Source organism: Bubalus kerabau, chromosome 14, assembly GCF_029407905.1.
Source record: "Bubalus kerabau isolate K-KA32 ecotype Philippines breed swamp buffalo chromosome 14, PCC_UOA_SB_1v2, whole genome shotgun sequence".
NCBI lineage: Eukaryota > Metazoa > Chordata > Mammalia > Artiodactyla > Bovidae > Bubalus > Bubalus kerabau.
This window is the reverse complement of record NC_073637.1, coordinates 64322420-64349008: the sequence shown is the minus strand read 5'-3', so window position 1 is coordinate 64349008 and position 26589 is coordinate 64322420. Positions and strand designations below refer to the sequence as shown.

The 26589-nt window shown below is 36.7% G+C and overlaps 1 protein-coding gene across 1 annotated transcript in view; it reads right to left on the bottom strand.

Moving 5' to 3' along the window:
• UBR5 (ubiquitin protein ligase E3 component n-recognin 5) overlaps nt 1-26589 on the bottom strand; it is a 137610-nt gene that overhangs the window by 41539 nt on the left and 69482 nt on the right. The window contains exons 10-25 of the mRNA XM_055546504.1: nt 25837-25953; nt 25642-25752; nt 24873-25027; nt 23251-23368; nt 19017-19201; nt 16713-16822; nt 15461-15573; nt 14007-14150; nt 13801-13912; nt 13476-13630; nt 12981-13178; nt 8473-8683; nt 7361-7487; nt 3286-3437; nt 2760-2855; nt 2278-2401 (exon numbers count right to left, since the gene is read on the bottom strand). Of these exons, the coding sequence (XP_055402479.1) occupies nt 2278-2401; nt 2760-2855; nt 3286-3437; nt 7361-7487; nt 8473-8683; nt 12981-13178; nt 13476-13630; nt 13801-13912; nt 14007-14150; nt 15461-15573; nt 16713-16822; nt 19017-19201; nt 23251-23368; nt 24873-25027; nt 25642-25752; nt 25837-25953 (2228 nt within the window). The remainder of the gene's footprint in view (nt 1-2277; nt 2402-2759; nt 2856-3285; nt 3438-7360; nt 7488-8472; nt 8684-12980; nt 13179-13475; nt 13631-13800; nt 13913-14006; nt 14151-15460; nt 15574-16712; nt 16823-19016; nt 19202-23250; nt 23369-24872; nt 25028-25641; nt 25753-25836; nt 25954-26589) is intronic.

The window sequence follows — 26589 nt, the reverse complement described above, 5'->3', positions numbered from 1 at the left end:
CCATTAAGGGGTTAATATCCAAACTATACAATTTAACATCAAAAAAAAAACCCCAATCTGGTTAAAAACTAGGCAGGAGACTTGAACAGACATTATTCCGAAGGAGATGTAACAGATGGCCAAAAGACCCATGAAAAGATGTTCAATATCACTAGACATCAGGGAAATGCAAATCAAAACCAAACCGTAGTAAGACATTACTGCACACCTGTCAGAACTGCTATCAAAAAGACAACAAATAAGAAGTGCTGGTGAGGATATGGACAAAAGGGAAGCCTTGTGCAGAACAGACTCACAAATACAGAGAACAAACTGGTGGCTGCCAAAGGGGAGTGGGTTAAAGGAATGAGTGAAATAGGTGAGGGAGACTGAGGTACAAACTTTCAGTTACAAAATAAATAAGTCATGAGGACCTAATGTACAGCATGCTGCTGCTGCTAAGTCGCTTCAGTTACGTCCGCCTCTTTGAGACCCAATAGACAGCAGCCCACCAGGCTCCCCTGTCCCTGGGATTCTCCAGGCAAGAACACTGGAGTGGGTTGCCATTTCCTTCTCCAATGCATGAAAGTGAAATGTGAAAGCGAAGCCGCTCAGTCGTGTCCAACTCGCAGCGACCCCAGGGACTGCAGCCCACCAGGCTCCTCCATCCATGAGATTTTCCAGATAAGAGTAACGCAGTGGGCTGCCACTGCCTTCTCTGAATGTACAGCATAGGGAACTATAATCAGTTATACTGTAATAACTTTCTGTAGTGGGAGATGGTAACTAAACTTATGATCATTTTGTAATATGAAAAAAATATCAAATCAGTATGTTGTATACCTGAAACAAATATAATTTTAAGTCAATTCTACTGCACTAAGACAAAACAAAACAAAACTGAGTTATCTCCATGGTAAATAATATACCACACAGGAAACTGTTAGCAACTCTAGAAAATTCTCCTATTTTGCAGTATAAAAAAAGCAAAAAAGGGCCAGTTTGATAATCTCTACACTTCTCACCTAAATGTCAAGCAAAAGAACACCACCTCTCTTAATATCAGCTTATTAACACATCAGTTGATTAATTCGGTGTTTTCCAGATATATATTTTCTTAGATAAAGAGGAAATAGTAAACCGTTTTGAGGGTACTAAAATAAAGGACTAGCGAAAAAGAAATTAATTGTAGAAATACAAGATGGATTAATAACAAAGAGAAAGGGAATAAGAACACAGAATAACTTTTCAGATACCACCACGAGAAAATCATAAAAAGATAATATATTTAAAAATACCATAAATGCAACAAAAATGACAACTGAAATGAAAGCAGAAAGTTATATGTGTGTGTCTATATATATATTTTTTTTTAATCTATGCCTCAAACTACAAATTAGTAAGATGCTTCTGTAGTAATAACTATATTTACAATCCAAAGACTTTATCTTACTAATGGGGCAGCCTTCATTAAAGTAATCAAAATTTCATAAATGTGGCCGTTTTCATCCTAAGAGTAGTAAGGCTTAAACAGGAAAACTCCCTTGCCCTCAAAAATACAAAAAACTCAAAACATCTTCTTGTACTTAAGTAGGGAAAGTGGCATAAGGGTTAGGCATAAGGGAATTTCAGTTCTATAATAAAGACACAGACCAGGTCTGGAATTCCAGCTATGCCACTCACTAGGTTTTGGGATCCTGAGCAAGTTCCTGCAAACTATCTATTCCAGACAGTTATATCTAGAATAAAAGAATTAATGCAAGTAGAATCTGGCACAGATTAATAACTATTAATCTGTTATAATCATTAATAACTATTATAGAATTATGAGTCTGTAAAGGAAGATAAACAAGCATACTAAAAGTAGAGATGTAACCTATTAATGGTTAATGAGTATTTACAACAGAATATTTACCAAGAAAGTCATGCTTCTAGTATAAAGCTTGGGAAAGAATCTGTATAATTTTTAAAGTTCTCCAGGTGACAGTGATATAACTAACTTATGGATTCAACATTTACGGGTAACTATACTGTGATCTTTTTAACAAATAAATATACACCCTGATCAATCTAACATATAAAGATACACCCTGTATTAACTTAGTTTATCTGTATTATATTCAGAAGGCTTTTTTCACTAAAGATAGGTTAGTAACAGAGAATACAATGCTAAATTGTGATAAATTATCTTAAATTCAATTAAGATAATTGTTGTTCCATATACTGCAAAGACTGACCTAACAACAGAAAAAGGAGTTAAGCCAAATCTTTATCTCAAAAGTATATTAAACTTCTTACTTGGCAGAGAGCAGTTCTCGAAGATAGGGCTGCAGAACAACACTATCACATAACAGTTTTAATATAAAATGAGCATTGGCCTTTCGATCCTTGGATTCTACTACAGCTGGCTCTGTGGAAGGACCTGTAATTAAGCACATCCATTTGGTAACAAAACAAGAGTGAAAGACTTCTAGAATAACATACCAAGGATCTTTAAAATATACCACCAGAAAAATATTCTGGTATTAGTAACAAGTTAATAACTTCATGACAGAAAATTTAAACATACTAACACATTTTACAAATCTCAACTGATGAAATGCATGCCCATACACACCATAACTTCACTGACATATGGAAGGTAAGTCAGAGGATTAGACGTATTTCAAGCCAAGAAAAGTCTCCTTGAGATAAAGTGTAGATCTCTAGAAATATATATATACAAAGTGTGTATTTTATCTTCCAAATACACAGGTAGATAAAATAACAGAGATTCTCACCTGGAATGGTGGAGGTGCTTGGTCCTTGACCGGTGCCAGTCGCTGCTGTGGTAAGAGATCCCACAGCAGGGGCCAGGATAAAATCAATGTCACCATCTTTCAGTAAACAGAACAGCAGGATGTACATCATTATAGGAAACATATCCCTACCATGCTCATTTAACTGGCCTTAAGGCTTTTCTCTGCAAGCCAAAGGTCAAATCGGACAGAGGTTTCAGTGGAAACTTTTTTCCCAAACTATAAGAGGATGAACCCACTAGACAAATTATTGACTTGATATAATACTAATTGGCTTCTTATCAGTATAGAAATATGTATTTCAGTAGGAGAGGGCTATCTAACAAGACTTTCTAGAATTTTAATTTTTAACTTACAAACACCTTAAACCAAATCTTCATTGACTAGTTATAATACTCTTTATGCCAATTTTTAACTATTTCAGATTTCCAAATACCCCACTGAAATGTTTCTTTTCTTTCATGACATTATCTTTTTGTTTAACACTAAACAAAATAACAGGTCTTACCAGGATCCATTGCAGGAGGGTCAGGAACCCAACTAGGGGGAGCTATGGGGGGTGAAACTGGATCTTGGTGGTCACTGGATGAAGCTCCAGCTTCATGTCTACCCAAACCAGCTGCTCTCAACGAACGTCTCATCATTTCCCGTAATCTCAAACTAGAAGAACATGGACAAAATCAGAGCTCACTACTATGTCTAAATGTAACAATAAGGTGCACAGAACTTCTCATCTGAGATCAAAGTTTGTTCTACAAGCAAATACTCCAAGCAGGAAAGTGACACAAATGCCAATTCTGGAATCACGAAATAAGTCAGCAAGGAATAGAAATTCAACTGGGGGATCCCAGAACCGAGTTCAGCACTTAAAACCACTGTATTAAGCTCCCACACAAACTTAAGCACAGGGAACAAAAGTTGCGGTGAAGTAAAATTAGAAATCATCTTTTATACAGTTAAGATAAACGAACACCTGAACATTAAAACAAAAAATTCTGTCCCCTGTTTATTACCAGTAAGAATTAAGTTTAATATATACATTAACAAAACATATGTATTAGCACAAAACCAATATTGTTACCCCACCAAATCCCTTTTCTGTGATCTCAAAAGCAAGTGAACTAATATCCACACAGTAAGTAGTTTTCAAACAAGACCAATTTAGATTAATTTTTTTTTACAAAAAAAAATTTTTTTAACAATACAACTTCGTCCCAAGGAAATCAAATAATGAAACTGGAGCTTATAAAATATGTTATTAGAATACTCTCTGGGCATGGATATATTTTTCTTCCTGCTATACAGAAAAAAATATGGCAGAGGTGTGCACATTACTAAAAAATAATCACAAACACAAGACTTCATTAGGGGAACTAGTGTATTACCTGTACAAAAACCTGTACCTCTGAATAAAAGCTTACAAAGGCTACAAAATTAATACATTAAGAACTAGCAGCAATTGAGAGAGCGCATAAGGCAAATCCCTTCACTCGGCCATGATTTTAGAGCTTTTAAATGAATAAAAAGTAAGAATTTAGATTTAAAAGCCAGGCCACACATCAGGGACTTCTTTCTCCCAGGCAGATTTAATCCCAAAGACATGACACTTCTGATGTGAAAAACCTAACATCTTAACCACGTACACATTATATGTCTGCAAATAAGTAATTCGGAGTAATTTGTATTAATGCTTGAATTTAATCCAAGGGTAAATGTGTTTCTCCAGACCAATACACTTTCAGTTTCATAAAGAAAAAAAAATTTTTAAAGCATTTACCAAAATTTCTTTTAGAAGCTACCTTCAGGAACATACCTACTTTATAAGGCTTGTGTATGATAATATATCTTTCGTTAGAGTAACTTTTTTGGAAGATTCTGCAAAGTAAATTTTAATGTCTAAAAAATATGTAAGTCATTATAGTATGCACTATTAAAAAATACCTACAGTTAATTGTTTTATGGTAACATGTCTTCTCTCTCCCAATTTAGAAGCTTTTATAATATGGAGGGGAGGGGAGCAGGGCACAGTGATTTATTTCAGTCAAGGTCACTTCCTGTCCAAGACATCACCCGCAGAGCACGGCAGTGCTACCCAAACAGCACCGCCCGGGTGACTGTTCACACTGTGATGCTCCAACACAATTGTAATTAAGCTCAACACAGACATTTAGTGTCCTGATGTGTCTTACTCAAAACACAGAGAGAGAGAAAGAGTCAGCAATAATTGGGAAGCAGTGCAAATCACCTGAAAATAAATGCATGTTTTGGGCTTATCAAGAAGGCTTACACCAGGGTCACAAACGCAATGCCTACTGGGCCTGGAAAGTAAATAAATTGAGGAAAGGACAGTTAGGTGTAAGAAGTAGGGGGTCATGGCAAACTAGAAGTGTGCATGCTCATCTAAAGGCATTCAAATGTTAAAGAAAAAAAAAATTTTAACATTGCATAGGCCAAACAAAACATATGGGCTATTTTCCAATCTCTAGCTTAGAGCAGATTAAGTATGAAGATAAACTGAGACCATAGTCTCATCTTGAACTTGCAAACTCCCAACTTTGTTGTTGTGATGTAGTCAATTCAATATTAAATGAGGGGTCATTCCTTGTCATTTAAAAAAATTGTCCTTAACCTCTTTTCTTCATTAGGTCTCGAGAACATTTTTAAATACAATGCCCAGCTCCTCTTACCGATTCTTTCAAAACAAAAAAAAAAAAACAAAAAACAAAAAAAAAAAAGAAAATTATTCTTCAAGATGTTGTACACAATTCATGAAGATTCACCTGTATCCTCAGTGGCTGAGGACAATACTGAGGAGATACCACCTTGGCTGCTAAGATTCAGAGTTTTGACATTTCTTCGTATAGGCTTGCCTGGAGTCATCGTATTTTCTGACAATATGGAAGAATTCAAGGATGATGTAATTTCCTCTTTGTAAGCACGTTATATCCATGCTACAGAAGCCTTAGAATCCAGTCATGTTCAAACATACCACTGTGACAAAAAAGCGAAGGTCATGTGTCTTCCAGATTAATAATCTCTAGAGTACATACACCTGTAATCAGATGCATCAATCAAGCCTTCCACTAAATCTGCCCTTGAACTCAGGCACTATTCAGTCACATAACAAAACTTCTCAGTCAAATCATCATCTGAAGGCATTTAACAGTACTCCATTCAATATTGAAACTGCATCGGTTTTGAGCTTACAGCTCATGAATCCCAGCCTGCATACTCATCAAGGGGCATCGCCTAGAAAATCCATTGTAGGCTAGAGGAGGGTTTCACTTCAATGAAGCAGAGTCTGTGGACTTCCTACTGCCCGGCGTGGATAATAAGACTCCTGTGCTTTCATCTGTTCAACCGGCAGCCCTGAGTTTGAACTGGTTAAGAGCACTGCAGTGAAATCTTCGGCAAATGCCTCAAAGGAGCTTACTCTGCAAATTATTTCTGTGAGCAACACATCACCCACTCTTGAAGCTCCTTTTAGTCTTTGCCTTCAAAATAATCCTTACATGAAAAAAAGATGGCAGCACTGGTATTGGACCAACCATATCAGAGTCCAACTTGATTTCAACCTGTATTTTCCCTGAGGAAATGAAATACCTGAAATAATTCAGACACTAATTTCTTCATGAAGAATTTAAGTCGCTTTCCATTTTAGACCAAACACTTTGTCTGCCTAGTGAAGTCCTGAATAAATAAGCTGGTGATAATTTTCATTTTGCATAGTCTATATAATGTTTCTGTATGGTTTTAAATTATAATTTGGTCATCCATAAATAGTTTTTGATAAATCTCACCTCAGAATGTTTTTGAACCTGGGAAGCTCTCAGGTTGGAACTAATTTTAGAAGAATCATTTTTAAAAGGGAGAGTTGAATATAGAACAGCAAATAGGCAAAGAGAGTCTTCATTTTAAGTTGACTTTACAACATGAGCACAGTAAGCAGTGCTTCCACATTAATGATTTGTGAAGCATCCAAGAATTCTGGCTCTCATGTCTAATATAAATGTGCTTTTTCTCTTCGGGAAAAAAAAGAAACACCTATATCCTGAATTCTTTATAGTCTTCATCTATTCAAACATCTAGTAATTTTTAATGTGTTGTAAGTTTTGTCCATCCCAGAACTCTGAAGGCCTGAAAATTTTAAATACCGAACATTCATAATATACACCAGCTTTTCTTTTCTTCCCAGATCATTAGTACATCTGAGAGACTGAGCTAAGTAAACAATCTGAAAATAAAAGATTGAGGTTCTTTCAATTATTACTTTTTCTCCAACTAAAGAAAATAACTTCCTAGGAAAAAAGAATGATGAAAAATTTAAAACACATTCAAAGAATCCACTTTAAACTACTTGTCTAAATTACCTCAAATTTTTTAAAGATCCTAGGTCCTACTATTCTATACCTAAATATGAGATACTGTCAAATATTTTTCCCAGACTGATATTGGTAGGAACAAAAAAAAAACAAAACAAAAGGACCCACCAATTCATGTATACGAGAAGTAACAGATACGTTTCTTTCTGTACTTGGATTACATTTCCATCAACTGAACTTCCCTGGTAAAAATCACATTACCTTCGGCTACTTGATGATCCAGCCCGATTACCTGGGCCATTACTTGAAACAACTGATATTGCATTTGCAATGGCCTCAACAGCAGAAAGTCTTTCTGCAAATGTGTTTCTTTCAGAGCGCTCTGCTTCTGAAACATAAGAGAAAAAATCAGGATCAATTTAAACTTCAAAAAATAACTAAGAGATTAAGTATGTACAAGCCATCAAATGCTAACTGCTGTTTTAGTGTTCTAATTCACATACTAGGGATAACAGCTTAATTTTGCCTCCTCAGAGGAATAAACACTTAAGCTAGATTGAACTATGACTTTTAACATGAATTATTTCCTTATTCTGCCTTATTTTTCAACCCCAAAGATAAAAAGTATTATTCACAAGTAGGCGGAAATGTAGCTCTCACTACCAAGGAAGAAAAAACTGACATACCAGTATCTCAGTCTTAGTTTCTACACTGCTTAGAATCCTTTAGTCAGTCAATGATAATGAATAAAAAGTCAGAAACTCACAAACCACTATTCAAAAATGTAGCTACCAGGATGTCATCAGTAGAATTCAAAATAAGGAAAACCATTATGAATCACACAATTGCACTTCAGGTTTTCAGTTTCCTCCCTTTAATCAGCCAATTAAAAACCTTATGGCAGAAGAAAAGCTTATTTACTTTTCCAAAAACATCTAAAAACTATTTCATTTTCTCCTCTACATTCTAAAAACTGGGATAAAAGTTGCCTCCATATAATTTGACTTAACTTGCTAAATAAGTCCCATGGTAATAAAAGTCACCTGTAATTATAAAACCAGTCAAGCTCTTAAGGATTCTATGTATATAGTTTTGTACTAAACAAAGAGAAGAGAATTTAAGACAAAAGAAACACAATGATGAAAAATTTACTTACTCATGTTATATACTCATCCTATCAAGAGAGCAGGCATTTTTACCTTTTGAGAATGTTACCTTCTGAAACTCCAAGATTTTACAAAGCCAAGTGAAAATACATATACAAAGCCATACACAAATTCTTTACAGTGATTTTCTTTTCTTTCAGTAATTTTTCTACTTTCAAAATTGCCCAAAATTCCTTTTAAAGATCATGTTATAGTTCTTAATCTCACCCTCTTCTTCTTTAGTTTCCTTATTGCTGGTTGGAAAGCAAACGGATACACAAGCATGCAAAATATTTCGATTTCCATCACATCTGTGGCTGATGAATGTCTGCAGCATCTGTAGGTTCTGCTCCAAAACCACCGCTTGCTCAAGATTCATAAGATACTGTCGACAGGCCTCATAGTCACAGCGCAGGATGTGCTGCATCAAGGTTTGTTTCTGTGCTCAGACAAATTAGGAAAAAAACTTCAATGCGTTTGCATACCACAATACACGTGTCAAAAATTTCACATGGCCAACACAATAATAAAATTGGCTCAGCAGAAAGTAGACAATTTAAGGTGACCTGGCAAAAGAAGCTGAACTTAAAGATACTCTTAAGCAGAGACAACAACTGACAGGAATGGAAGAGTGATCTGCAAAGGATCAATAAATATTTTCAGCTTCTGCAACTAAACTCAGTAACTGCAGCAGGAAATCAGTCAGATACACAATGTGCAAATGATGAATGGGAGGGGCTGGACCGGACCTACAGATGGCGGTTTGTGTGTGTGCTGCTGCTTCAGTCATGTCCGACTCTGTGCGACTCTATGGACTGCAGCCCGTCAGGCTCCTCTGTCCATGGTTTTCTCCAGGCAAGAATTACTGGAGTGGGTTGCCGTTTTCTCTTCCAGGGCATCTTCCCGACCCAGGGACTGAACTCATATCTCTTAAGTCTCCTGCGTTGGCAGGTGAGTTCTTTACCACTAGCGCCACCTGGGAAGTCCCACAGATCGTAGTTTATAGAACTCTTATTTATGTCATATACAACTAGCAGACTAGAACCCTATTAATATTGTTAGCCAATTAAGCGCAGGGTATACATTTCACTCCAAGCTTATTCTCACCCTCCTGTGCGCTCTAAGGTTACATCACACTATGAAAACGAAAACCTTTACCTCCCCAGAATCACGACAGATGCACTTCCCCAAAGGTGACAGCTAAATACACATTTCATTGTCAAAGACAAGGTAGTAATGATAAATTACTTATGGATCATACCATTTTCTGCCTGAGAAACAGCATGCTAGGTACTGAGTATCTGTTCCCTCCCAATTCATGCTGAAGCCTAATAATCCCCAAGGTGATGGTATCTGGAGGTAGTGCCTTTGGAGAGTGATTAGGTCATGAGAATGGAGCCTTCATGAAGGTGATCAGTGACCTTAAAGGGGCCTGAAGAGACCAGAGCTCCCCTCTCGCACTGTGTGAGGACACACGGCCATCCATGAACCAGGAAAGAACACATCAGACCCCAAATCCGCCCATGCCTTGATTCTGAACTTCCCACCTTCCTGAACTATGAAAAGCAAATTTCAGTTGTTTAAGTCACTCTGACCTTAGCAGCCTAAACAAACCAAGACACAGCATTAATATATCAAAGAGTTGAAATGTATTTTTTCACCATGTAAATTATAGTTATAGGATACTTACTGGACTGAATGTGAAGCCTTAGTTACGGAAAATAAGAAAATTTGTTTAACTAAAAATAGGAACTAGAGGAAAGCAGGTGGGAAAAGAATATATGGAAATACAAAGGAAAGAAGAGAGATGCTTCTGAACTTGCCACCTCTTTACAAATTACCAAAAAAACTGTTTTCAGTATGTGACACATATGAGACAGGCCATTTGGACTGTGGGACTAACTATGGCTCTGAAATGACCCCATAAATTACAAACTCCAGTTTAAGAACATGAGGTGGGCCACATAGGACTAAATTTGTCAAAATCTAGTGGCAAATATGCATTAATCAATACATTGAGAGAATATGTCAAAATCTCTCCAAAGAATAAAAAGCACAGTACATTTTGAAATAACTAAAATTAAGATATTTTGCTGCACATGGCTGTGATATCAAATGTTTTCAAACAAATCGGTCATCTGGTCGGAAGCAGCTACTCTACAGGAGCTCTCATCTCCAACCTGCTAGACCATACAGGGGCCATTATGCTGACAGTATCAATACCTCACTTACTACGTCTGAGCAAGACAGTTTATTCTGCATCACTATATGCTGTCACTTATTCTTATAACAAAAGGCAGCATGTGTGCATGCTCAGTCGTGTGTGACTCTTTTACAAACCCATGGACTATAATCTGCCAGGCTCCTCTGTCCATGGGATTTTCCAGGCAAGAATACTGGAGTGGATGCCATTTCCTCCTCCATTTCCTTCTCAACTCAGGGATAAAACCCACGTCTCCTGTGTTTCCTGCACTGGCACATGGGTTCTTTACCTGAGTTACCTGGGAAGTCCAACAAGGCACAGAGTTTGGCAAAAATTTCTTGCATGTCTACTGTGCATCAAGTCCTGGTAAATGAGGTACAAAGATAAATGATGACACGCTTCATCCCTACCCCTAGGATGATGGCATGTTTTATCTTTACCATTGAGACGCTGACAAGTGCAGGGTTCATAGAATTATTAGGCCTACAGAAGCACTTGGAATAGTATAAAATGAATGGAGGAAGCTGGCTGAAAAAACAAGGTAACATAAACCACGTAATAAATGGTGACTGACACTGAATGCACAGCAACAAATTTTAAACATTCTCTGCAATGAACTGGAGAGACCATGCATAGCCCCTGAAAGGAGCAGATTAATGTTCTGTTACGGCCCAATGTTACTAGGTCTTCTAATTTTTTAAGAGCAACTGAAAATCTGAATTTTAAATATAAATCCTGTGACTTGGAATGTTGGCAACAAATCAAGAATTTTTAAAGGATGTGAAGGCTCACTGGCCTACAGCACCACATGATGCACTTGAACAACACATCCTGCTTGACACATGCTCTTGGCTTAGCTTCCAAGACAACACTCATTCTAGTTTTCCTCCAACTCCTTCTCAGTCCCTTTATACAGGTTCCTCTTTATCTCTTGGCATTTAAATGCTGAGACTACTCCAATGGCTAAGTCCTTAGGTTTTTCCTTCTCCAAGACTTGAGTAATCTCATGCCATTTAATTCCTTTAAATATCACAGATATCCAGACAGCTCCTAAGTACACTTCTCCAGTTTGGTCCTCTCTCTCCTGGTCTTCCAACTTTCACACCCAACTCTCTCTTCACTAACTCCTCTTAGATAATCTAATACAAAACTTAGGGACTTCTGTGGTGGTCTAGTGGATAAGAATCTGCAGATTCCATCCTGATTGGGAAACTAAGATCCCACATGCTGTGGGGCAACTAAGCCCGAGCTTCACAACTCGAGAAAGCTTCTGTGCCACAACAAGGACCCAGTGCAGCCAAAAACAAAAGAAACTTAAACAAACATGATGTTACCCTCCTGAACCTGCTTCATTCATCCTTAGTGTCCTCATCTCAATAAATGGCAACATCATTCTTCAAAACCGTTCTCCCTCTTACTTCCTCTATGAGACACCCTGTATTTGGCCATAAGTAAATCCTGTTAGATCTACTTTAAAACATTTCTAGTATTATCTGGAGTCTAGTCACTCATCATTCCACTTCCTGGGCCAAGCCAACAGCATCTTCCACCTAACTGGCCTCCTTACTTCCAACCTATCCCCCATGTATTCTCAGCATGTCAGCAGTCGTATTCTGAAAATGTTAGGCAAATCAGGTCAATCTCTGCTCAAATTGCTCCAATAACTTAGAGCAGTGTTGCCTCCACATCTAACAAATAAAAACATCTCAACCACAGTGTGTTCAAAACTAAACTCATCTTGCCTTATCCCATTTGTTTCTACTTCTCATCTCCCCATCAACCACACCTAAATCAAAGCTTTAATAACCCCTTCCTTTCGTTACTGCTGCCATCCTGTCATCAAGCTTTAAAGGTTCTACTTCCTTAAGATCTCTTAAGTCCATCCCCTCCTCATTTCCAAGACTTCAAGCTTACTTTGTTTACATTAGCTTTTTTATCTGGTCTCTAAACTTCTGCTGCTTCTCCATCCACTGCTCATCTTCTTTAAAAACAAACACAAAAAAATACAGCAGCTTAAAACCCTCTCCTCCTAGCTTTCAGGGGAATGTTCAGGTCCTGTAGATTAACACACAAGGCACCCCAATCCCTTTCCCTGCCTTATCAGTTGCCACTCATAGATCCATATGAGCCCTATCTTCTAGTTTTAAAGAATCAAAAGAATGTATACGTTCTCCCAATATATTACTGAGATTAACAAAGGCTGCTCTTCATGCCTGGGATAACACCTCCTACCTTTATCCTGTGTCTAGGAAACACCTACCTGACTATTTCAAACTATGTCTGGGCAACACCTCCTCAGAGAAGCCTCTCCAGTCACAGTCTAATTTAACCCCTCCCTTTTGTGCTTCTACACCTTTATCCATGCCTTACCAACACTTGTATCACACTGTGACCAACGGCATACTCCTCTCTCTTATCCTAATACACTCTTAGCTCCTATAGGGAAGGGGCAATGAATACTGAAAACTGTCTCCCTAGACTCCAGCAGGGTCTTCTCAATAGAAATGCCAAGTAGTTTAAAAAACCAGATTACCTCTACAGCCATGATGATAATAGCAGCTTTCTTTTTGATTGTTGAATTGGCAGGAAGATTTATTAAAGAATGTACACCCATTCCAAGACTACTAATAGGTGGAAGATCAAGCCAATCGGGATCCCTTATTCCTCCCATGCAATCTTTGGCCATTGGGTAGATAGTACCATTTCCATCTCGAAGAATAATAGGAGACTCCTGTAAGAGAAGGGAAAATAATAAAGTTTGGCTCCCAATCAAATACATGTCTGACTTTTGCAAGAGGTGTATTTATTTTTAAATTACATTTTACATATGCTTGTAACAGTGACCAAACAGAAACTTAATATTAAAAATGTGCTGAATATTCTAAATTCTTCAGTTTAATTCTTCTAGTTCTTCTAATTCTTCTAAATTCTTCTAGTTTAATAACAAGCAAACTAGAACCAAACTCAGCTTCACAAAAAAGCTGATGTTGTCATATACATTTTCAAAAACAAAAGTAAGCCTCTATACCTGTCCAGCAGTGAAAATAGCTACATTCCTCTCATTCTGACCAAGGAAAGCAATGCTGCTTGTAGGGAAATTATTCTCCTGTTCGGCTTTTCCTGTGGCAAGATCAAAGATACAGTACCGTACCCAATTTCCAGTCTTCAAAACAGCATGGACACCTTCAGAAATACACAGATGTTAAAAAAAAAAAATTGTTATACATCTTTAGTAAATGGCAAGTACCCACCAAATTATATATCCCCAGTCACATTTCAGATACAGACACATCTCATTCCATACTGTTACACTTTATAGAGTACGCCAGTTGGAAAAGTTACAAAACCTTTACCTTTGGAATCCACATTCACTGCTAATATTTCTGTCTTCTCAGGTATACAAAGCTTCTTAGGAGTTCTTTGGAAGCAGTCAGGAACTTTTGGTGTTCCACCAGTTTTGACAACCTGTGTGACACAAAAATGAATTTTGCTCTCAAATCTGTAATACGCTCAAGGTCCCAACATTCAACTGGTGAGTGGGTGACTCCTCCACACTTACCTGCAGTTCATCAATTCTAAGTAACCTACAATCCTGCAGGAGAGAAGAAGGGTCAGCATCTGAAGCAGAGTTGCTCTGACAGTTGGTGTTGCTGGATGTTCCTGGAAATTTTACAGCAACATAGGCTCCATCCACTTTTAGCACCTAGAATACAGGTAGATATGATAAATGTTAACACTAACTCATACGAAATCAATATGCAAGTTGTATTACTGAGTAAATTTAACACTGAAGGCATTAAATTCCTTATGAGTATATTTCTTCAATGATCATAAAGTTATAAAATTAATCTGAACACACTCAACAAATTTATTGTTGATGTCTATATCCAAGACATATTTTCTGTAGGAAAACTGACCCACACAACCAGTGATTAGCATGTGGATGTTTAGCAATCAAGCACAATCCACAAATTCCTCCTACCCTCCCTCGTTATTACTTTAGCACTCCACTGTGCAAAAGAACTTCTATGATGATGGTCTAACACTCTACATCCATGCTGTCCAACATGATAGCCATTAGCCAGAAGTGGCTACTGAGCACATGGAGCTGATGTGACTGGAGACTGACTTTTTAAATGTTACTAATTTTAGTAAGTTTAATTTGCTACATATACCTGGCCAGTAGCTACCATAATGGACACCATAAGAGTGAGCAATGCACACAAAGCCGAGCACAGCACTTGAAATCAGAATACCTGAGTCCCACTTTTGTTACTTACTTCTTTTAAGCCAGTGGGCTCTTCTTAGGAAAAAAAAAAAAGGTGCCCATAAACTAGAGTTCTATTAAAGAAATCAAATGGAATAGTATATGAGAAAGGCCTTTGTAAATGGCAGGACGCAAGTTATCAGTCCTTTAAGTATAAAGGAAAGACCATCACATTAAAGAAAGTAAAACGCCATCAGGAAAAGATTTACATTGCAGATACTCTATAGCTATCATCCCATTTTGTATTAAGAATGTGTGAAGACAAAGGTGAAGTTAATAACATTCCAGCTGATGAACTCTATCCATTTGGTTTCTCAGAGAGCGAGACCCTCACTCTAGGAAGAACAGAAGAGAAAGTGGAAGCTTAGATAGTAGTAAGGTTTATAAATGTTATGAAAGATCAACTCCATGAAAACGCTGTATTAGCAGTCCCAAAGAACAGACTGTACCAAAAAATGTTATCTATCTTCAATTTTTCTGTAAATCTAAAATTATTTCAAAATAACATTTTTTAAAAAGCAGCCTATCACCATTAACGCTCAAGGACAGGCAGCAGCATCATCAGTTCCTCTGTCCGGGACAAAGACAGGTGCATCAGGTGGGAGGATATGGCCAAAGAGATCAGAGGTGACAGACAAGGCAGCCTGGAGGAAAGGGCTGATGAGCACTCACCAACCATAAATTCCTTGATAATCGATACCACTAAAGTTCACTTAGTAATTAATTCTTAGATATTCTGAACAAACCTTGCCCACAGGAACATTCTTAACATCTTCCACAAAAACGACTTCCCGAAGAGACCACTGCTCTTCGTTCACCTTTTCCTCCTCTTTGGGGGCGGGGGTGGACCGTCGTCGTTCTTAGACAACAACAAAATGGTAAGTACCAAAAAGAAAATGTGAAAGAGACTTTATAGATTTTATCTAAATATATGAAAAAAGATCATTTGTAAAGGGATACATATTTGAGGTATCTGAACATATTTCACAAACTACTGCCTTCTGAATTGAGGCTTCGTGACTAACTTTCACTTAGGTGAACTCATGGTTAAAAAAAAAAATTTCATTAATGCTTAACGATATTAACACATAGTTGCTGCTGCTGCTAAGTCGCTTCAGTCCTGTCCGACTCTGTGTGACCCCACAGACGGCAGCCCACCAGGCTCCTCCATCCCTGGGATTCTCCAGGCAAGAGTACTGGAGTGGGGTGCCATTGACTTCTCCGAACACATAGTAAACAACTGCAAAAAATTTAAAAACTTAATACTTGTTTTGGACCCTCAAAATTAGGGCTATGGGACTAAGGTTTAAAAAAGGAAGATATGCTGGGCTTCCTTAAAATTAACACAAGACTATTAAAATGACTATTAACTTTCAATTTCAAGTATGAAGCAACCACAACTAAAAAATACATTTTGGAAAGCTTTAAAAAAAAAAAAAAAAAAACAACTTCTTTATATCCAAGGTGTAGTAGCAAACCTCAGTTTGCAAATTCTACAAATTCTGAGCAAAAAAAGTTGTGACCAGGCCATAACCAATTTACAATAACAGTTTCAACAAAGATAGGCAGATATTCTAGAGAGTGGCCGTTACTTCCTTCTATTACTGCAGTGCATTTTATATACTGTGGAAAATTATAACTCTCAAAAATAAGAATATTCGACACTATAACTATTGTTTTTACATTTAAATAAGACCACTGGACTTCCCTAGTGATCCAGTGGTTAGGACTCTGAGTTTCCACTGCAGAGGGCACAGGTTTGATTCCTGGTCAGTGAACTAAGATCCTGCAAGCCCCATAAGCCTTGTAAATCAGTAAATAAACAAATAAATATGCATATTTTAAATAATCAAACTAGCAGGAGCACAATTTAAACTAAAAGATTTATACTAAAAATAGTCTGAGCTGTTTCCAATCAGAAACACAAACTGAACACAGCTACACAGCTATGTGCCTGGCACCCTATTCTGACCAATGTATACTACACATAAAACTTACTATATGGCATTGATGCACTGCTGGCAATGGAAGATGCATCACTGCATGTAGATGCTGGAGATGGTGGGGGACCCATTTCTGTTTTCACTGGTTCCTGCTTACTTTCAGGCCTGCAGTTAGAAACAACATTCTCTTTATAATTAGGAAAATAAAACAGGAACTTACAAATGCCTTATATAATAAGACTCAAGTTTACTCTCAAAAGGGAATGAAATAGTAAAAACTCCTACAAACTGTATTATTCTTTAGAATGCAAGGTACTAAAAAAGATACACAGTGCACATCTCAAATTTTAAATAATGTTTTAAAGCAGGAAAGAAATACACTGTGTGAAGCTATCAACAACTTGGAACAATGATTCAGATAAGCCTTATCTAGGAATAACAACAGAAGCTACACTCAATTTGTCTACATAGCTTTATCATAAGCCTCTTGAGCAAACAAGTTTCACACTTTACTGAACCCTGACTTGCATACAGCAGTTTAACTGAAAAGATGATAAAGGCAAATAAATAAAAAGTCCTCCAGATCATTTCCTAGATTTCAAAAGAAAAACCCTACTTGCAGTGGTTTATAAAAGTTTGTTAAACACCAGACAGTTTAAGAATAACCACCTGCTGTAACTGAAATGGAAAACTATAGTATTAATAAACTATCCCTCTTCCTTCAGTTATTTCATTAATGCTATACTTGAGAAGATAACTACAGCAACTACAGATGATAAAAAATAAAACATTTTTATTCATTAAATGGCAGAAGTCAATTTTTACACAGAAAAGTCATGTATTACTCAGAAATTTGTCATATACAGGTCATTCTAGTATGTATTATAATCAGGGCTATCATCTTAATTCTCTCATCTGCTATTTTTCCTGTCAGGAATTTCACCTGAGTTTAAAAAAAATAGTCCAGGGAAAAACAGTGTTATGTTCACAAGCATCTTAGCAACGTGTGCCGTACAAGCATACATGGATACTCATGGCTGCTCTGCACATCTTGTGACGGTGGAAGCCAGCCAGCACTGACTCATCACCAGCACGCTTAAAGTCAACACATTTCCATGACTAGAAGAGGCTATTGACATGAAAATGATTATCGTCTCAACATTTAATTTCACCTTAGCTCTTTGTAAATATATTAATATAGATGGCAAATTTCAAGGAAGATTTTGAAAATCTTAATAAATCACAAAATATAAATACGACAACCTATTTTAATCTCATTTTATGCATATCAAAAAGATTTCAAATACCCTTTACAAAGTTTCATAAATGCTACTTTTAAGACTTAAAAAATCAATATAAGCAGAGGGAAAAATCTATAAATCTATTTTTAAAAACAAGACAGAGTCTAAAGCACAAAACAAAGCAAAATATCTTAATTAGGCATGAATTACAAATGAATATTTTTAAACTTAGCAGTAATCCTTGTACAATCATTATATTCATTTGAACTAAAAAGTTACAGAAATGTAAAACCATGTAGTACAGGGTTTTTGTGTAGTACAGTCCAAATCATTTCTTTTCAACTGCTTGTATACATTTAGAAAAAGAGTACATCAAAATATTTAAAATGTTATTTCTGCAATGTGATATTATGTTACTTTTCCGTATTTCTATAATGTTCATGTATTTTATAAAATTAAGAAAAAAGCTATTTTGAAATTTTATTAAAGCTCAAGTACCAAACAGCCAAATTATAATATACAGTATTTTTAAAGATGAGTAGATGCTTCTAAAAGTACAGGTGTTAAGATCTGTACATGGCTCCCAAATAGTAAGCTAGCTCCAGAATGTAGGTTTTATATAATTCAGTGCTATTTCTGTTCACATTATCCCCCACCCCAAAATTCACAAAAATCCTTTTTTCCCTCCCCAGTACATTAACCTCTAAAACCCTTCCAGTGATCAAGATGCAGGCAAGATGTTAGGTGATTAAGATGATTACACAAGAAGAGAGTAGGAAAAAGTCTGCCTAAGACAGTAAGGCTGAACACATTGTCACTGCTATATACCACCTTCAAAGGATATACTCTAATGATCAAACAAAGACATTAAGAGAGAACTCTATATTGGCCCTTCTGGCCACTAAACATTAAGAATAACTGTAATATACAAATATTAACGTAACTGCAAATAGTAAATTTTACCAGTTCCTGTCAAAACTCATGGGGATCTTAAAAAGACCCCACATGTTAACACTTTTATAAGTCACCGTACAGCTCTCCTAAGTCTCCCTTGATTATCCTCCTTCATATACAGAGCAAACTAGAAAAATCAAGATTAGTTAAGACATAGTACTTACTTAGCTTCAGTAGTTTTGCTAGCTTTGTCCATGCTTTTCAAGCTCTCAGGAGATCTAAGTTGAAATCTACAGCTATCATTCATATTCCAAACCGACTCCATTAAGACACCAACTTTAGGAATCCCAGCACTAATTGAAAATGCAACTGCTCCAGCATGATAGAGAGGATTATTTCTTAAGCATACCTAGCAAACAAAAGAAAAATCACCATCAGAATGACATAATTTTTAAACAAACTAGAAGAGTTATGTGTTCCCAAAATCAAACAGCAGGAATAATTTTAGCACACTTGCTAAAAACAAACTAAAATACGCTGATACTGAGAAAGAGTGAAGGCAGGAGGAAAGGATGAAATGGCTGGATGGCATCACCGACTCGATGGACATGAGTTTGAGCAAGCTCTGGGAGTGGTCATGGACAGGGAAGCCTGGCGTGCTGCAGTCCATGGGGTCACAAAGAATCAGACACGACTCAGTGACTGAACTGAACTGATATTTCATGCAGCAAATACCCTGACCATTCTGCTACAAGGACATAGAAAAGAAATGGCACAGAAGAAACTACAAAGGTTATTATAAGTAAAATGTAAACAAAACAATTTTTTTTGTTATTTCTTATAATTTGCAATTATTTTCTCCCTTAATTCATGATGCTATATATAGGCTCCATAAACTTCATCTCTACAGGTATTTGTTTCCCTCAGAAGACTGTTTTCTATAAGCTAGAATTTTAACTAATGTAAGTTTTCTCTTACATTAAAAAAAAAATATGTAGACATTAGTGTTAGAAGTTAACTGAGTTCAAGAGTGAAAAACCTATAAATTCTTATTGCCAGGGAGCACCCCCAGGTCATACTCTAAAACCAATAACTTGTAATGTGGCCCTGCCAAATGCACCAACAAAAGCTACTACTGTGATATGAACATTATTTCTGGAAATCTCTTTTGATTTCTCAAGTAGCCCAAAACTTACTGACATTCTGTTCAGTCATTCAATAACTAATGATTACCTTATACTTGACAGTGGCATATATAAAGATTTTGGGAGTGGGAGTTATAATTAAACAAAAGTCATACAGAAGAAGGCAACACACAGGAGTACAGGAACTGGAAATACTGACAAAGAGTAAAAGTTCTGTCGTTAAATACAGTTCTGTGGCATAGAATGAGTAGTTAAGAGACAACTTCTTGAAAGGGTATGCTTAGCTTGACTTAAAAGAGAGGTTTCATCCATAAATTTTCAAAAAAACGCCAGTGAAAGCTTAAATCCTGAAAGAGGATCAGTAAGAAGGCTATAATTATAAAAGAAATATGGCAAACTATATTAGAGAATAAGTTATTAATATCTTAGAATAAAAATAAATGCACCTTAAAGACAAGGAGGTATATATCCAGTACGTAACAGACATGCAAGGAATATTTGCTAAATATACTACTCGCAACAGTTAAAATCTGTGAATGCAGATGCTGCTGCAAACTCAGAAGTGAAGCCGCTCCGTCATGTCAGACTCTTTGCGACCCTTTGCACAGTAGCCTATCAGGCTCCTCTGCCCGTGGGATTTTCCAGGCAAGAGTACTGGAGTGGACAGCCATTTCCTTCTCCAGGGGATCTTCCCAACCCAGGGACTGAACCCAGATCTCCCGCATTGCAGGCTGATGCTTTACCATTTCAGCCACTAGAGAAGTCGATCAACAATTCTTTCTGATGCAAACATATGAATGCTTTCCCCATTCTGTGGCCATGGCTGCCTTAATCCTCCTGCTTCCTACACTTTAAAACAGAACCTTAGTTCTGCACTAAAGTACTGGAATATGCTCTTTTCCAGCAACTTAGTGCCAAGCTATTTTGCTTAAAGCTTTCCTTCAGTGCACATTTGAAGGATTTTTTCTTTCCTCCCTGTCTATAGTAATGCCACCCTTCATGCTAATAAGGCATCTGCTAGGATATCTGGCTAATACGGGAGATGAATAAATACGGAATTTTGGAAACCTAAGAGATCAGTATGTGAACTGAATAAGTAAAGGGTAGCTACTAGAAGTGAGAGATCTGTCTGAAGCAACTGACATAAATAATTAAGACTAAACAACAAATAAACAAAATAATGGGTCATCACTAAAAACTTCCTAGCTGGAAGGTTACAAAGGAGCCGGAACAAGACAACCACGAATAGGAAGCCCAAACAAATATAACAAATACATTATTAAACTGAGTTTTAGACAAAACAACTAAACTAGTAATTACTTTGTAAGAAATAGGTAATGTAAATGATACCATCTTATAGTGAAAAAGCTGAATTGAAAAAAAAGTTAGATGAGGGAATTAGTGCCATGTCATGCAACAAAAGAGATTTAAAGTCCTTAAACAATCACTGCAGCACTTGCTATAATTTTATAAACATCAACTTTTATCCTGAAGATAAATTCCTATAAGAATCTAATGAATCAGAAGTATAACAGTTTTTAAACTTTTTCAGTATCAAGACTATCTCACCCCATTAAATATTACCAAGGACCCCAAAATATTTTGTTTATATGGGTTAGAGTTGGTATTTAACATGTTAGTAATTAAAACTGATAAACTTTAAGTATATACTTAAAATTAATAAACCCCATGTTAATATGCATAATTTATTAAAAAAAAAAAACATTTTTAAAAAAACTAGCCAAGAAAAGTGGCATTGTTTACATTTTTGTAGATCTCAATGTCTAATTTAATGTAAGACAGTTGGAGTCCCAGGTATGCTTTTTGCATTCAATTTGCCACGATATGTTACTTTAGCTAAAGTATATAAAGACAACTCAGCCTTAACAAAGATAGGTAACTGGAAAAAAGAAGGACTCTACAGATCCCCTGAAAGAGCTGAGAAGGCAGCAGGAGTCCTTGGATCACACTTTGGGAACCACTGGGATACTAGAAAAATCACCTTCCATCAGATATATATGAGCCTAAAGCTGAGGTAGAAATTGTTAGGCAGTGTAGGACTCTGAGACCTTGTTTTCAATAAACATCTCCCTCCATTAGCCTAAAGCTACACCCTTTGTCCCCAATTCCTGGAATGTATCCTTGGTCTGGGTTCCCAGGTAGTGTTAGTGCTAAAGAACCTGTCTGCAATGCAGGAGACATAAGGGAGGCGCGATGGATCCCTGGGTCGGGAAGATTTCCTGGAAGAGGGAACAGCAACCCATTCCAGTATTCTTGCCTGGAGAATCCCATGTACAGAGGAGTCTGGTGGGCTACCATAGGGTCACAAAGAGTCAGACACAACTGAAGAGATTTAGCAATTTATGTCCTTGGACTGATAAATTATCAACACGCAGATCCAGGGAACAGCAGTAATTAACTTCTGTTTCATATGTTGAGGGAAAAACAACTGGTGATCACTAATCTTAAACCCATACATTTGGTCCATTATAAAATGGCCAGTGGGCATGAAGAAGGGTGGTGATTTAATCCAAAGATCAAGAGAAGCCATAAAGATGTTAAGTTAAGCGTCTGGACCTTTAAATTGATTGATTAAAAATAACGGATTTTAAGGACAGGAACCAACCAAAAATGTACAGATTAATACTGGTAAAGTTATAAAGCTGCTGTAATCCCCGTGTTTTGGGGGGACTCTTTACTCCCTCCCTCTCAGTGTCTATGCTGAGAGCTTTGTACTTTCCTCTTCTCTAATAAATCTTATTCACTTGCTACTGTGAGCATCTGTGTGTTCATGGATTTCATTCTTTGTCTTCGCGAACAAGAACTCGGATTCCTGCTTCAAAACCATCTCAGAATCAAAATACAGAAACTAGCAGAAGCACAGGGATTTGAAGAAGCCTCCTGTCTCATGCTGACAGTATGACCAGAAAGCAAAATCTTTCAAACTGCTTGGTTGTTAAGAATCATCTGGTGTTTGTTAAACACAATGAAGCCTGGGTCCTACCACCAACCAACTGAAGGAATGTTTCAGGTAAGCAGTTCCTGGCTATACAGTTAAGTACAGAATGATTCCTAAAATCAAGCAAATCTAGGATCCCGGCTACACAGGAAAACCAACTGACATCAGGGCAGAATCTATACGTGACTCAGTTATTGAATAAAAAGTGATGTGGCACATACATACTACTGGGACTTAGTCCTTCAAATGACATTCATTTATAAAACTGTCTATGGGGGAATTAACTACAGGGAAAGAAATTGATTTTGAAGAGCAACAATGTCCCTTAAGATAGACTTAATTCTAATCACTTACCTGGGTACCAACAGTGATGTTCGGCATTGAAGAAATACCAGCACTAGATTTGGGCTTTTTGTTTTTTGCTCTAGCTTTCTCTAACATTTTTTTCCTTTGACTAAAAGGCACTACACCCCTGAAAGTGAAAAGCAAAAATTGGACAAATAAGCAGCAAAGAAGCCATTAAACAAATCTAAAATTTCACACATTGTATTTAACTATTGTTATTGAAAGTGAAGTCACTCAGTCGTGTCCGACTCTTTGCGACCCCATGGACTGTAGCCTACCACGCTCCTCTGTCCATGGGATTTTCCAGGCAAGAGTACTGGAGTGGGTTGCCATTTCATTCTCCAGGGGATCTTCCCTACCCAGGGATTGAACCCAGGTCTCCCGCGTTGTAGGCAGACGCTTTACCATCTGAGCCACTATTCCTTCTCTAACATTTCTGCCTCAGTATAATATTAACGTGTGCAATTTATTATTAATAACTTGATCACAGGTCTGACAGTATATAATTGGACCAACTTTTATTATTAACCCTTATTTAATCATTAAGGATTAAAATTTACAGGAAATTCATCATTTGACATTTTCTTCTGTTTAGTTTAACTAATTTAATTCTGTTTTAATTAGAAGATCTCCCTATGTTATTTTTACCAATGCAAAGTTGCTGATTTCTTAAAACACAACAGAAAACATATTTAAAGTCCCTTTTGAAAACTAAAGGAATAAAGTGAGGCACAGAATATTCAGGCAATGAAATACTTCAATGAATTTCTATTTTATGTTACTGTTAAATGTAAAAAGTATAAAAAATACTGTTTTTAATTAAGCAAAAGAAAAATACACATTTATACATACAAAAAAAGATTAATAAAACATACCAAAAATGTTAACAGTAGTTATATTCAGGTTGTAGGATTATAAGTGATTTTTATTTCTACTTATACTTTTTAAAAATTTCATAATTATAGTCACTAAGTATATATTATTTTTGTAACCTTTTTTTAATCTTAAGGTTTATTTTTAATGTTACTTTGCTCCACAGTGAAAATTTCCCTCTGTATAAGCATCTTTTTTTTTAATAGTTGATTTACAACGTTGCATCAGTTTCTGGTGCACAGCAAAGTGGTTCAGCTACACATACATACAGAATAGGAAAAAGAGTGTATGTATAATATGTATACAGTATGTATATATTCTTTTCATATTCTATTTTTGCTTTACCATTATGGTTTATTATAGGATACTGAATATAGTTCCCTGTGCTATTAAGAGCTTGTTGTTTACCTATTTATAGTAGTTTGAATCTGCTAATCCCAGACTCCTACTTTATCTCTCCCCTGCCCCCTTACCCCTTTGATAACCACAAGTTGTTTTCTATATCTGTGAGTCTAAAGCATTATCTTTCAACTGACCTTCTCTATTGCTTTGACTACTTAAAGCACCTATCTATGTACATAAACATCACCAACTCAATGGACATGAGTTTGAACCAACTCTGGGAGATAATGAAGGACAGGGAAGCCTGGGGCACTTCAGTCCATAGGGCTGCAAAGAGTCAGACATGACTGAACAACAACCACCATAATGTACATAAAAGCCTCCAATGGTAAGAAATACCCCTCTGTGATACTCACCACCAGTATAAATTGTTCTCCAGCTGTGCACAGGTGTAAAGGGCACAGCAATGTAAAGAAACAATCCGTTCACCCTGAAGTTCTGAGTAAGTCTGGGCAGTGTGCTCTAATTTAGAAGCCACAGAACTTAAAGTTTCATCCACCCAGGTAGCAACCTGAAGAATAAAATATCACAAGCTTAAGTAAAAACACGTAATCTTTTCCAAGGGACTGTGGTCAAAACAAGGGCAAGGAATATCTACACTGTGGACCAGAATTCTACAGGATAGAAAAACAAGTAATTAGGAAAAGGTTCTTAATGAGACTAGAAACTAAATTACTTCCTTCACACAAATCAATCAAAATAGTACTGAAATAGATGGTTCTAAGGCATTAATTAAAAATAAACATCTGCTCCAACAATTTTTAAAAGAATTTAGTGACTCTAAAGTCAAACTGATAATCTGAGGATAGTATAATAGCTATACTTCCTGTATCTATTATAGCTCTTCAGTATCTACTCTTTTGTCAGCACTTAGCTTGAATATTTTTTCTTCCCTTAAAGTAGAAAGATCTCTCTGAAACTGTTATAAAATAAAAACTATTATAAAAACTATTATAAAATAGAGATAAAACAGAAAAGATTATACACTGGATTACAGTACTAAGGCCTAAGACACTTGGTATTTGTAGGTTTAAGTTAGATAGAAAGATAGAAATGAAAAGATGGAAAAGGGGCAGGGAGAGGAAGAAAATCAAGAATTTAAATGTTTATCACAGGATGTCTTACCTTGTTATTTTCTGTAGCTACAGTTGCTCTTATGCTATTTGCAGACAGGAGAACTATCTTTTCATTGGTTAGCCCCAAAAATGTTGCTCGTGGGTGATGTAAGGAAGGATTCTTCGAAAGCATAAGAAAAGTGATTGTCATTTTGTATATTGATTTGGAGAGCTACTTAATGAAAGATTTAATATAATGAAATACCTGTGCATTTCTGTAAGGCTCAGATTCACTCCACTTCCACTGATAAAGTTCTCCTTTACTGCTGACAGCCAAAAGCTCAGAATACAGAGCCCCAATACAGATGAATTTTGTTCCATCCTATAGTGAAAATAATATAGTAGTATAAATATAACAACTGCCAAACCTGATGATTCGTATACATCACATTAATTACTACATCTAATCTGGATTATGTGAACACATAAACCACTTTAGCAAGGTCCCCTCCCTGAACTCACCCTTTTCCAGTCACACTGGCCTTCTCCCTGCTCTTGCCAGGATCCCACCTTATTGGTCTTTACTGGTCTCTTGCCCTGTTTTTCAGGTGACTCACTTTCTCCTCAATCAAGTTTGCTCAAGTGAGATCTTCCCTGACCACACTATCTCCAAAATCAGTACTCTAATATTCCATCTCCTTACTCTGCTGTCCTTTTGGTTCATAGCATTTCACAACTTGATAGATTATATTTACTCATTTATAGTCTATTTCAGGCTTCCTTGGTGGCTCAGTGGTAAAGAATCCACCTGGAATGCTGGAGACGTGGGTTTGATCCCTGGGTCAGAAAGATCCTCTGGAGAAGGAAATGGCAACCCATCCCAGTATTCTCGCCTGGAAAATTCCATGGACAGAGGAGCCTGGCAGGTTACAACCCATGGGGTCGCAAAGAGTCAGACACGACTGAGCATGCATGCATAGTCTATTTCACTCAGATATAAGCTTTGTCTTGTTCACCA